Genomic DNA, 12,488 nt, shown 5'->3' on the forward strand with positions numbered 1-12,488 from the left:
TGATGATAAAATGTGTTGATTTTGCACATTTTGGTGATGCCGTCACTTTTAACACTACTTTTGGAACAAACAATGAGTCAAGGTCTTTTGGTGTTTTTGTTGGATTGAATCATTTTAGAGAAATAAAGATTTTTTGTGTTGTTCTTTTATATTCTAAGACGTGAGTCCTTCAAGTGGCTATTTGAGACCTTTGTACAAGCACACAACGGTAAAAACCCAAAATAATCTTTATTGATCAAGATTTTGCAATGAGAAAAACTATGGAGGAAGTCTTTTCAAAAGGATGGCATGGATTGTGCATGTTTTACATCATTCAAAACGCTATTAAACATTTGTCTAGTGAACAGAAATGTGATGACTCAAATATTTTGGCAAGCTTTAGTGCTTGCAGATTTGAGTATGAGGATAAGGAAAAGTTTGAAGCAATTTTTTTATCTCAAGAAACAAGACGCAAAATAAAAACTTGGTTGGACAATATCTATAGGTTAAAAGAAAAATGGGCCATTAGGTTTATGAATGATGTTTTCACTCCAGGAATGAGAAGCACACAATTAAGTGAGGTCCTAAATAATGACTTGAAAAAAACTATTTGAAAGCAAAAATTGATATCCTTCGATTTCTAGGGCATTCTAAAAGAGTAGTGCAAGGCAAAAGGGATAAGGAACTACTTGCAGTGTTTGACTCTAGGACAAAACAATCCATAATTAAAGACACACATGTTGTTGCAAATAAGTAAGTTGTACACTCCCATTATTTTTGAAGCTTTTTCAGAGTGAATATGAGAGGTCCATAGCATCACACACCGAGTGTAAGGAAATAATGAATACCTTGTTGTCATTTCAAGTCTTGATCAAGAACTAATATTTGAGGATGCGCACAAAGTTACTGAAAATCTCATGGGGCAAACAGCTACATGCACCTACAACCAATTTAACACTAGTGGCATATTGTGTGCTCATGAAGTTCCTGACATTTTTCAAATAAATGAAGTTCCTAACATTATGAAAGTCAACTTACTATTGGCACACTATATTATGAAGCACTAGACACATTAGGCAAAGCACGAAACTATACAAGATATAGGTAAGAGGCATAATTGAAAAATCCAAAGTTAAATGTCACACGTCGCTACAAAAATCTATCATATAATTTTTAAAATTTGGCACATTAAGTTAACAACTGTTTGGAAAAGCTTCGTATTCGTGGCCAACACCAAATGTTGAAGAACAAAATGCAAGCCATGAGATTATTAATAATATGTGCCAAGTTCAAAAGAATGTTCATACACCAAATGTTGTATCAAGTAGCGCATGGTTCAAGAAAAAGTAGGTTCCAACAAAAAAGTACTAGAAGAAAGAGAAAAATGGTTCAAGGTGAAACAAAAGACGAATAAAAAATACGGAGTAAAAGTATATCAGAAGTAGGAAAAAAGTTAGAACGTGTGTTATTTTCACTGCCAAGTTTAGTGTTTAGTGGAGTCTTTTTTTATTCTCTTTGTAGATACAAAATGATGTGCAAATATAGGGAAAGTAGCAGGCAAAAGTCCCTTTTTAAAACAACAAGGATTTATGAGAATATAACGTCACCAGCTCATTTACGCAATTGTTAACGATAATCTTTTCGTATACTACATTTATAAATTGACGTTAATATAGAGAGTATTGACTTGTTATTTTCGTTTTGTTGAGAGTTCAAGTACCGATCTTAATGCTGAAGAAGTACTGGTGTAATGAAGCTCATATTTAAGAGTAGTAGTTTCAGGTCATGCATGTGTTCTGATCAATGTGTGTGTTAGTTGAATGCTGATGCTTTTTAATTTATTTTGTAACCTATGCTAGGAACTCAAGAACCTATGCATGAGTTTAGTTGTCTCTATTATGACTTCTGAGCATTCGTTTTTCCTTTGTATTTTCGGGTTAGAGCTTACAGTACCAGAGAATTTTGATACGGGATTAGAGGAAGCAACAGCAAAACAGAGCACGGGTACCCGTTTTTTCTTCTTTTTTGTTTGCTTACCGGCTTCTATTGTTTTTACAGTGTTTTTATCTCTATGTATTACAACTATAGCAGTCCAAACAGCTTATTTCTATGTGTTTTTTATCTCTCTGTGTTCGCTTTCCATTGTTTCGGTTTGCTGAAGTCCACAAAGTTTTGTTAAGGAAGGCAGGAGAAGCATTAGGAATGGTAAATACAGTTGTACTGTAAGCACATGCAGGAATTAGGAGACTGCAGTGCATGCTGAGTGAGACAGAGATGCGACGACGAGACGATGCTGCTGCGAACCTACTATTCCGGCCATTCGCCATCCTCTCATTTAATTCGAACAGAAACATTTTTATTGATCAGCAAGAACACGTCTGCCTCTCACCAACCGCGGCTTGCCAACCTTCTAATTAGCCTTTGACCCACCCCCCCGCCGCCCGCCGCCGCAGACCATGGAACACGCGTCCGCCTTCCTCGCGCGCGCGCTCACCACTCCGCTCCCGGCACCCGCCGCCCTCCCGCGCCGCCGCCCGGCTCGCGTGGCCGTCGCCGCCGCGGCGCCGGAGCGCAGGCCGCCGGGCGCGGTGGCGTCCACCACCAACTACGTCGTGCCGCTCGACGCGGCGCCGTCCGGGATCACGCGCCCGCTCGTCGAGATCCTCCGCGACCTCAACAAGCGCGTCCCGGACGCCATCGTGCGGCCCTCCTCCCGGCGCGCCTCCGCCTCCGACCCCGTCATCCCCTGGTGCGTGCGCCACCACCACCTACCGCCGTTACTGTACTAGCTCCCTCTTGCTCCTCTCCTGCCACGCCTGGGTGCTAAAGCGTCGCAGATCTTAAGCCTAGGCCAGAATTCAGGCGGATCTAGCTACCCATGCATCACGTACTTCTGTTTTATCTGATAAAATCATCTGACAGATGACCCTCATCCTGATTGTTGACGGGGTTTCTGTTCGCAGGTACCATGCCAATAGGATGCTCAGCTTTTATGCTCCAGGTGAGGCTACACTCCGAACTCATGCTACTGATAATGCCCACTCACTCACTCACTATCATGTCATGCGCTCTCGGTACAACTCAGGTTACCTGCCATGTTCCTGCCTGTTATTTTTGAATTGTGCATGGTGCATCCCTATCCATGCAGCTTGCTTTTCATACACATACACCATTGAGCTTGTTGAAACTTGAAAGGTTGTAAACTTGTAATGAAGCGTGAGGGGGTGGATCAGTAAGTAGTAGTAGTACTAGTACATGAGCTGCATAGGATTATTGTCATTTGGTTGTCAGCAAACATCCATTTATCATGAGGCGAATTTTCAACATTTCTTTTTCCCTTGTAAAACTGCTCCAGCTCCTTGCTTGTTAGCATCCATACAACACAACAACACTCATATAGGATTGAGACGAATCACACGCTTGATTATGGTGGTGTGGAAAGTACAGTCCGATTCGGAAGACGATCACCTCGGATCGTCACCGCCGCCCGAGTTCTTACAGCCAAAAACGCCCCTCTCTCTGTCTACGAACAACCCATATATAGTGGAGTCACGATACATAGTCATAGGCCTAATTCACCCACTTAGGGCCTGTGCAGCTCCTCTTGTTGGGCCTTGTGGTCCGCAGGCCGCGCCTGAGCTGCTGGAACAGCGTCGCCCTCGCCTCCTGCTGGTGATTCTCCTGCGCCCCCCTTGAGTAGCTTTACCTATGCCATCCTGAATACCAGCGTCGTTAACATCTCCTCCTCCTTTAGAGACAGCTTGTCCCCAAGCTGGCGCCCTTGGAAATTGCTCCTTGATCCAGTGCTCATCTTCCCAGATGGCCACAGATGGCGGCCAACTAGTCCAACGTACCAGCAGTTGAGGTACCTCCTTGCCTGCTCTTCGTTGCAGTCGTGAGTCCATAACCTCTTCAGGGATCTGGTAGTCTTGAGTCAGAGCTGGTAAAAACGAGCTGACAATAACATTAGCAGGAACAAATGACTTCAATTGAGATACGTGAAAGACAGGGTGCACATTGCTTCCTTCAGGTAAAGCGACTTCATACGCTACCGAGTTAACCTTCCTGACCATGCTTAAGGGGCCAAAGAATTTAAACGCCAGTTTGCGGTTCACTATCTCGGCTGCTGACGACTGGCAGTATGGCTGGAGCTTCACATACACTCGATCACCCACACTGAAGGACCGTTCCATCCTTCCTTTGCCAGCCTCGCGTTTCATCCGAACTTGAGCCCTCTGCAAATGCATCTGTACCTGTTGTAACATCTGTTGTCGAGTATGCAACAGGTCCTGCAACTCAGGGCTAGAGCAGTGGTCAGGAGAAGTGATCTCAGCTACATTATCCAGTGGGCAAGCAACCAATTCAGAATTATACAATTCATCACTTCGCCTCTTAACAAAAAAATGATTTCCACGATGACTAGGTGTTGTATCAACGCCATACACACAAGGTGTCAAAACAGCAAGTTCCTTGTTTTGTTTTGATATGTCCAGGTAGAATATAAACCTTGTATTTTTGCTTCCAGATTCAACAAACAAATATCTCTTGCTTTCGAAAGCTTGAAGGCCTGACCGAAGTATACTCTCCGTTGTAATGTAAATGAGGTGGTCGTCACCAGCCCACTCAATGTCAGAAGTAATTTCCTTAAGTAGCAGCACCTTGAATTCAGAATAAAATTTGGTTCCTCCAGACTCCCAGTTACAGTTTGGAACTATATACTCACTCCACATGATACCTCCATCATCAACCCGAGCCCAAACCTGTATTGGTTTGTCCATCAGTTCCACTTGGTGCAAGCTATCTATCACCCGACTGCTAATAGAATTGGTTGAACTATCAGAATCCACCAGAGTTAGGACCTGCTGCCACTGATTTCAAGTCGGGCGACCAGCTGGTCGTCACAGAGGACCGACCAGGCGCCTAATCGCGATTAGGGCGACGATTAGGACGCCTAATCGGTCCTGGTCGACCTCAGTCGTCTCCTAATCGTCCTATACAATTTCTGGACACATATATGTATATAGCTATATATAACAAGCAATACTGCAATAGCCAATAGGCTAGGCACTATATAAGTCTGAAACTCTGAACTGAGTCTGAAATTACAAGCAGTGAAGCAGCAGAAATGAAAGTCTGAAATTGTAACTAGAGACTGCAGAATGCACTGGTGCTGTGATGGTAAGAACCAAGAAGTCAAGAACAACTGACCGCAGAGTGTAGACATACTGTCATACTGATAATAAGATAGAAAAGGGGGAGAAGGAAGGGACCAGCACCAGCCATCAGTTCCTCTTCGTCACTGCTCACTGGTGCTGGTCTGGAGACAACGCTGGTGGAGTCCTGGAGAGCCGGCGCCGGTGTATTGGAGCAGCCGCCGGTGAATGCACTGGACAAATGACGGCGGTAGAGGGCAGACAATGGGCAGGGGCGCAGGCAGGGTTTGGGTTACGGCTAGGGTTTCGGCAGGGGAGGCAAGCGGTTTATATTGCTTACTGTAGATGGGCCAAAAAAGGATGAAGCCCAATAGTAAACCCTAGCCGCCACTGGACGACCAGAAATCAACTAATCGGACGCCTAATCGGACGATCTGGACGACCAGAACGTCTGATCGCGTCGTCCGGCTAATCGGCCACTTACCGGCGACCAGCCCGACTAATCGCGATTAATCGCGATTAGTCGGACGACTTGAAAACAGAGCCTGCTGCCCTTGGGCTGAAGCCCACAATCTGATTGCCATGTTACTCTCACTATCTTTGACAGCAGCAACTTCTATGGCTGAAACATTTTCTTCAGTGTTGTCTTTGGTAGGTTCCATATGATCTGAATTAGTATTGTCATCCTCAACTGCCACGGCCATAGCCCACATCTTCTCCCCAATATGCTTTAACCTGGAATCAACGCTTCTCTTTGGAGGTAAACCTTGGGGCTTGTGGAACCAAATTTTTTAATCAAATCAATGATCACATTGGGCACTTCAGACATCTTGTCATCAGTTACAACCTGAAGTTCCAATAATTGGTCGACTGCGTCCCTTCTCAGCAAGGCCTCCAACTGTAAGTTGTTGATGCTGGAACAATACTGAATTTGTGACAACCCTCTCGGTATATAAATCCTCTTGCTGTGATCGTCAAATTCCATCCACTTCTGGGCCCAATGCACTGACATGGGATTGTGATCCTCTAACCAATCTATTCCAAAGATCAAATTGTACCTCCAAGTGACAGCATCTGGAAATCTGTATAGAAAGTTACCCCTCCACACATCCACCTGCAACTTGGCACTATATAGTTATTCCACATCTCGCCCCCATATGCAACTCGGACTTGGACAGATTTGGCCAATGTCCGCACCCCAGGCATGTTCTTCATCACGTAGCTATTCATGAAGCTGACTGAGCTTCAAGAATCAACCAGGACTAATACATGTTGGCAATGAATGGAAACCCATAACCAAATGGTCTTGTTTCCTTTACTGCCACTCACAGCAACCACTGGGATAGCCAACAGACTCTCATCTCCCTGCCTGTCAGTTAAATCAGTAAACTCTTCGATGCATTCTCTAGGTTCACCTGTCAGTTCCTTGACCCAAACCTCCTCTCCCAGGTGCAGAGGAACACAGTTAGAGCATTTATATGTTTGACTCCAACATTCCCAACACTTAAAACACAACCCCTTGGTACGTCGATAGGCCTTCAAGGCCGTGAGCTTGTTCTCCTCAACTCTGGCCTGATTTCTAGCCATGCTTCGACGGTCTTCAGTCATATTACCCATCCCTCCTGATACAGGCAGCAACAAAGGACTGGGCGCTGTTCCTAGTTTCTGAGGAAGCCTTGTACCCCCTCCAGGCCCCACACGTCGTGAATCTCGGCGTTCAAACTGATTCACCATATCCTCCTGTGACAAAGTGAGAGAGCAAGTAGTATCCAAGTGGGGAAAATGTTGAACAATAACTGCTGACTTAATCTCATCCTTAAAACCATCTACAAATCTATGACTCCACCGCTTTGGATTTGATCCAACAAAAATAGGGGAACTCATACTAGGCACCATAACTCTTGATGTCTGAGACCAATTTCCCATCGACGCTCTATTGGTCACCCCGGAACCAAATTGTGGCCAAAACGAGTTGTGGGTGGGCACCATACCTCCGACCGGAGGAGGTGTCCGGACTGAATCCGTTCTGGCACCCGGCCTCCAGTAAGGATCAACGGTGCGGTAGCATATTTGCTCGTGCTTTGTCTCAGACAGAATCGCTTCCTGGTGGGTGGAGGCCGACATACCATCCACTCCCAGTGACTCGTTGGTTGGGAGGATCACCGCCTTCTTTAGAATCGCTTGATCGATCAACCTTGCTCTGTATCGCCTTCACCACCTCCACGACTTTAGAGATGTTCGCCTCCTCTTCCGAGCGCCACTTCTGCAGATCGCCTTGTTCAGACAACACACTTTTCACCGAGGACTCCATGTTCTCGATCATCGCCTGCATCGTCTCCATCATCCGCCACTTCTCTTGATTTCCCTCTTCAATCCTCGCCAACAAATGTGCCACTTGCTCTTCGTTCCATTGCGGCGCCATGGCCCAGCGTTCACTTGAAATTTGGTAAGGTGGTCGTGCGGTGGTGGATCCCGCTCAGCTCTGATTACCAAATGTTAGCATCCATACAACACAACAACACTCACATAGGATTGAGACGAATCACACGCTTGATTATGGTGGTGTGGAAAGTACGGTCCGATTCGGAAGACGATCACCTTGGATCGTCGCCGCCGCCCGAGTTCTTACAGCAAAAAAACGCCCCTCTCTCTGTCTACGAACAACCCATATATAGTGGAGCCACGATACATAGTCATAGGCCTAATTCACCCACTTAGGGCCTGTGCAGCTCCTCTTGTTGGGCCTTGTGGTCCGCAGGCCGCGCCTGAGCTGCTGGAACAGCGTCGCCCTCGCCTCCTGCTGGTGATTCTCTTGCGCCCCCCTTGAGTAGCTTTACCTATGCCATCCTGAATACCAGCGTCGTTAACATTGCTCCACAGATCTTGTGTGCTGACTCTTGACTTGAAATGTGGTGGATGTGCTAAATGTTTGCTTTTAAATTTTTTCCTTGGGTCGCTCTCTTTGTTCAGGTTGGTGTGGGGAAGTTCGTGATGTTATTTACACTGACAGTGGAAAGGTGACGGTCATATACCGCGTGACTGTGCGCGGAACAGATGGAGAGGTACCTTCACGATCATCTTTATCAATTATCTGTGATAACTCATTGATATTTGTCTCAGGCCATTAGTTGAATGCATTACCACTCTAGCTTGTGCTTATAACCTTAACTAGTTTGCACCGTTCCTATATTAAATCTAGCAAAGCAAATAAGAAGAAACAAAGGGGATGCGAGTCATTACTGGAATCTGCAACAAGGGCATGTTTTGTTGCAATTTTGTTTGTTTGCAACAACTAAGAAACACGTAAGGCGGATCTAGGTCACTTTTGTGGTGTCCTGTAACACCAATAGATTTTAGTAATCTACATGAAAATGTATGCTTGTTAGTGCATAAATGAGTTGATGATACTATAACTTAATGAAGATGACACCAATGATTATTTTGTCTAGATCCGCTCCGGTAACAGATAATGGCCATACGCTATTTTAAACAGATCAGCTTCTACAAGAAGCATAACTCCATCTATCAGTAAGGTCTCAAGAGTATCCAATATTCTAAGACAACAAAAATAAACATGTCTGAAGAGAATACCCAATATTCTATGAACAAGAAATACATAGATATAATTCTGGGACAGCCAATTCAATGGATAAAGCATGCTAAAGCACATAATTCGATTGAACTCAGATAAACTGATAAAAAGATCCAGATGCAAGCACATACTCCATCTTCCAAAGATCTGCAGGCCCAAGGCAGACCTCAAGTGCTCGGAATTCAAAAGATAAAACCTTGGTATTTCCATCTTTTGCAGCATCCAAGTTAGGCATACTGTTGCTGCTAGTCATTTCAGGCACCACACTAGTAGAATTCTTAGTCATCTCCAATTCATGTTCTTTGGATGAATTTGGAACAGGAAATGGTGAAGCAACAGGAGACGATTCACTCTCCATGTCAGTGAGATCCTCAACCTAATAGAAATAAGGGGAAAACAATTAGTGATAAATCCCTGAATCGTAGTACCTTATAACATAAGTGACCAAAACTTTCTGCCTATTGCATGGATTTTCTCTCATGACTACTGTTATGGTGGTACATAATCCACAATGGGAACAGAGTAATGTGGTATTGTGATAGAAACTCAGGACCAACTCGCCAGTACAATGCCCTCCACATATATTTGAAACTCACCATGATTCCTAGTAATTCGTAAGACTGAAAATAAAGCATTTGACTACTAGACAAGTAGACAACGGAACAATAAACCAGGGATAGAAATCGCCACCTGATCTAAGGAGCACGCGAGGACGCGGGTCTAGAGATTGCGGGCGAAGCATGTGAAGGCGTGATCCTTGGAGTTTGGAAGCAGCACCTCGACAGATGTGATCACGGCCTTGATACGCTCCAGGTTGATGACGATGGCGCGCTCGTGGCCCAAGATCGCCGACGGGTACGAGAGCAATGGACCGAGAATCCTGAGATCGCGCATGGGAAGCACTGTTTGTGCCATCACCACTTGCTTCTCCGATGGCGTCCTTGGCACCGTGCTTGGGGCGTGCCTCCTGTCCCCTAGCCTAGAATTGTCGCTGCTTCACGAGAAGGTCGGGGAGGGAGCTGGATGTGGGAGGGTGTCGGGCGACGATTGAGAGAGCAGGAGAAGATGAGCGGTTGTTGTGGGAAGGAGTGTGGAGGGAGGAGGGAGGGTACACACTAAAAGGAGGACGCACAAAGAGGACGCACGAACGGAGAAACTCGCGCTTTAAAGGAGTAGAGAAGGGATTTTCCTTTCCTTTTTTGGGGGATAGATGGTAGGTGGGGTTGGGCCTGAAATCCATGGGAGAACTCAAGCAATAAGAACATTTTAAGAATGGTAGGCCTAGTGCAATGGTAAGACCTGTCTCATTGAGTCGCTAGGTCACGGGTTTGAAGCTGCTTCTTCGCATTTCTGGAGGGAAAGGCTTGCATCGGTTTATCCATTTTCCTGATCCCACTCATGTGGGAGCCTCTGGCACTGAGTCTGCTCTTTTTTTTTATAGATGATAGATGGGGTTGAGCCTGAAATCCATGGGAGAACTTATTTAAGAGAGGCCATTTTTTGTGCATTACAGCTGTTATTACTTATTAGGTTACCATGATTCTGCTAGTGCTAGTTCATCAATTTTCTCGAAATATTTCGAGTGGCAGAGCATTCCAAATTCCTACTCAATCTTGGGTGCTGTTTGGTTCACGAAATGTAACGTAAAGGGTAATGGTAACGGTTTACACTCGATTACGGACGGTAACAAGTTTGAATAGTCCGATATCAATTTTTAGTATGGTATCTGATTACGGTTGGACTAAAACAAACATGATTTAACGTTATCACTTACCCATTACGTTACAAATATTTGAACCAAACGGTACCTTGGTTCATTCAGGCTTTGCCTATTTCCCACCATAGGTGTAATCACATTGCTGTGCCATTTTCTGGCCATTAAGAGCAACTCCAAGAGAACCCGCAAAACAACCCGTAAAATGTTTTTTGGGGAAAAAGCTCAATTTAAGCGCTCCAACAGACACACTTTCTTGTCCCCATTAACTTAGCATCCCGCATAATCGGCCTTGGCTCCCACAAATTTCCGTGTCGTGTACCTCGTTGCCAATCCTGTCGGTGCACGCAAGGTAGCTGCGTCCCACGTTTTTTGCCTCGCGCGTGCATTGGGTTCAAGGACAAACAATGTCAGACCAATCATCATGCGCATGGAGGAGAAAAGGCAAAAAAAAAAACGATACTGACGTGCTTCGGCCGTTCCTACTAAGGGAAGAAAGTGTTTCTTTCTTCAGCTCCTGGACGGATGCTCCATGTGGCGGCGCTGTTGGTACTGTGTCAATCCTTGGCCGGCCCAATAGCAAGTGAATCCGTGGCCCAATTTGATGGTTCAAATATTTTAGGGTTTACATTTTAAGGGTCTGATGTGCGTTCACATTTTTTTTAGCATCATCTGTTTTTCAACAACTCCCAATACCAGATTTTGGGGAACATTTTTTTCATGATCTCTTGGAGTTGCTCTAATAAGAGCCAGCCATATCTGTTGCCTGAATTCGTTTTCTGCAACTAACCAGATATAAAACGATTTGGTACATGCATGCTAAGTCATAAACTCATACCACACAATGGCACAAGGAACTCTCGGCCTGCTCAGTAAAGCCTCTGGGTGACAGTGAACCCTGTTATATATGGTATGTCAGCAGAGGGCATAAGGTTTTGAGATTCAGCAACGGATCAGATCATAACCCTTCGTTTGTCTCCGACGCCATGGCTTGAACATTCTGCGGTCCATGCCCGATTACACTTTAGGCTATGCAGTTTGTGTTCTGAAGGAGATGTTTCATTTGCAGGCATAAAATGAAATGAATCACTTGTATCTGTTTCCACTGATGCAGGTTCACAGGGAGGCTGCTGGAACAGCATCGCTGAGCGATGAACGGTTCGACGACCCCGTGTCTGCGGCAGAAGAGGCAGCGTTCTGCAAAGCCTGCGCGAGGTTCGGTTTCGGCCTTTACCTGTACCATGAAGACGAGACACCATAGAAGACCAACAATTTCTCCACATCGTCTATGCCGGCCCTGTTCTGTTTAGATTTGCGCTTGAGGGGCTGTGCTCTACTGTTGTTGATCAGTAAGTCTATCAGATACCCATCCCATTGCTGCTAGGTCCTTGAGCTGTTGTAACGCTGGTACTATGTTGTTTGCTCGTTTTGGTAGCTTTGTCTTGCAAAAAAATGTTGTCAGCTACAATTGGTATGGATTATGGAACTATTAGTATATATGCAATACTTTTTTGTTGCTTACCTCTAATATACACATCTCACACTGTTCAAGTTTATAGAAAAAATCACGTAGCATCGAATTTGTTTCAATGAATCCGCCATGAAATATTTCTTATTTTGTATTCTGGACTAGATGCTGACATATTTTTTTTTTCTAAAATCTTAGAAGTTACTGAAAATGGTTTGACACAAGCTCTGTCTCTTTTTAAGCGGACCGGCGAACCAGTTTGTAAGTTGTAACTGTAGACCCTCAGGGTTCCTTTGGAGCACATGATTCTCAAAACGCAAGAATAGAAAAACATAAGATTAGAATGCTCATACTATTAAAATGCTACAGAAATTTATAACATAGAAAAGTCATAAAATATCAACATGTGTTTAGATCATTTTAGATCATGCACGAGAAAAACATAGAAATACAAGACACAAAGGAAAGAAAACACGAGCAAAACATACACATGATTAAAATGCACATATCATTGAAATCCTATAAGAATTTATAACGTAGGAGAGTCATAAAATATGTGTTTGTATAATGAGCATGAAAAAT

The 12,488-nt window shown here is 44.5% G+C and overlaps 1 protein-coding gene across 1 annotated transcript; it reads left to right on the plus strand.

The window, feature by feature from the left end:
- The first annotated feature begins 2,355 nt into the window (after positions 1–2,355).
- On the plus strand, positions 2,356–11,963 carry LOC100281219 (uncharacterized). The gene is given in 4 exon segments (NM_001154138.1): positions 2,356–2,728; positions 2,943–2,980; positions 8,103–8,194; positions 11,553–11,963. Coding segments are annotated over 4 exon segments (570 nt in total). The 5' UTR covers positions 2,356–2,435; the 3' UTR covers positions 11,700–11,963.
- The last annotated feature ends 525 nt before the right edge of the window (positions 11,964–12,488 follow it).

Source organism: Zea mays, chromosome 1 (genome assembly GCF_902167145.1).
Source record: "Zea mays cultivar B73 chromosome 1, Zm-B73-REFERENCE-NAM-5.0, whole genome shotgun sequence".
NCBI classification, from domain to species: Eukaryota; Viridiplantae; Streptophyta; class Magnoliopsida; order Poales; family Poaceae; genus Zea; species Zea mays.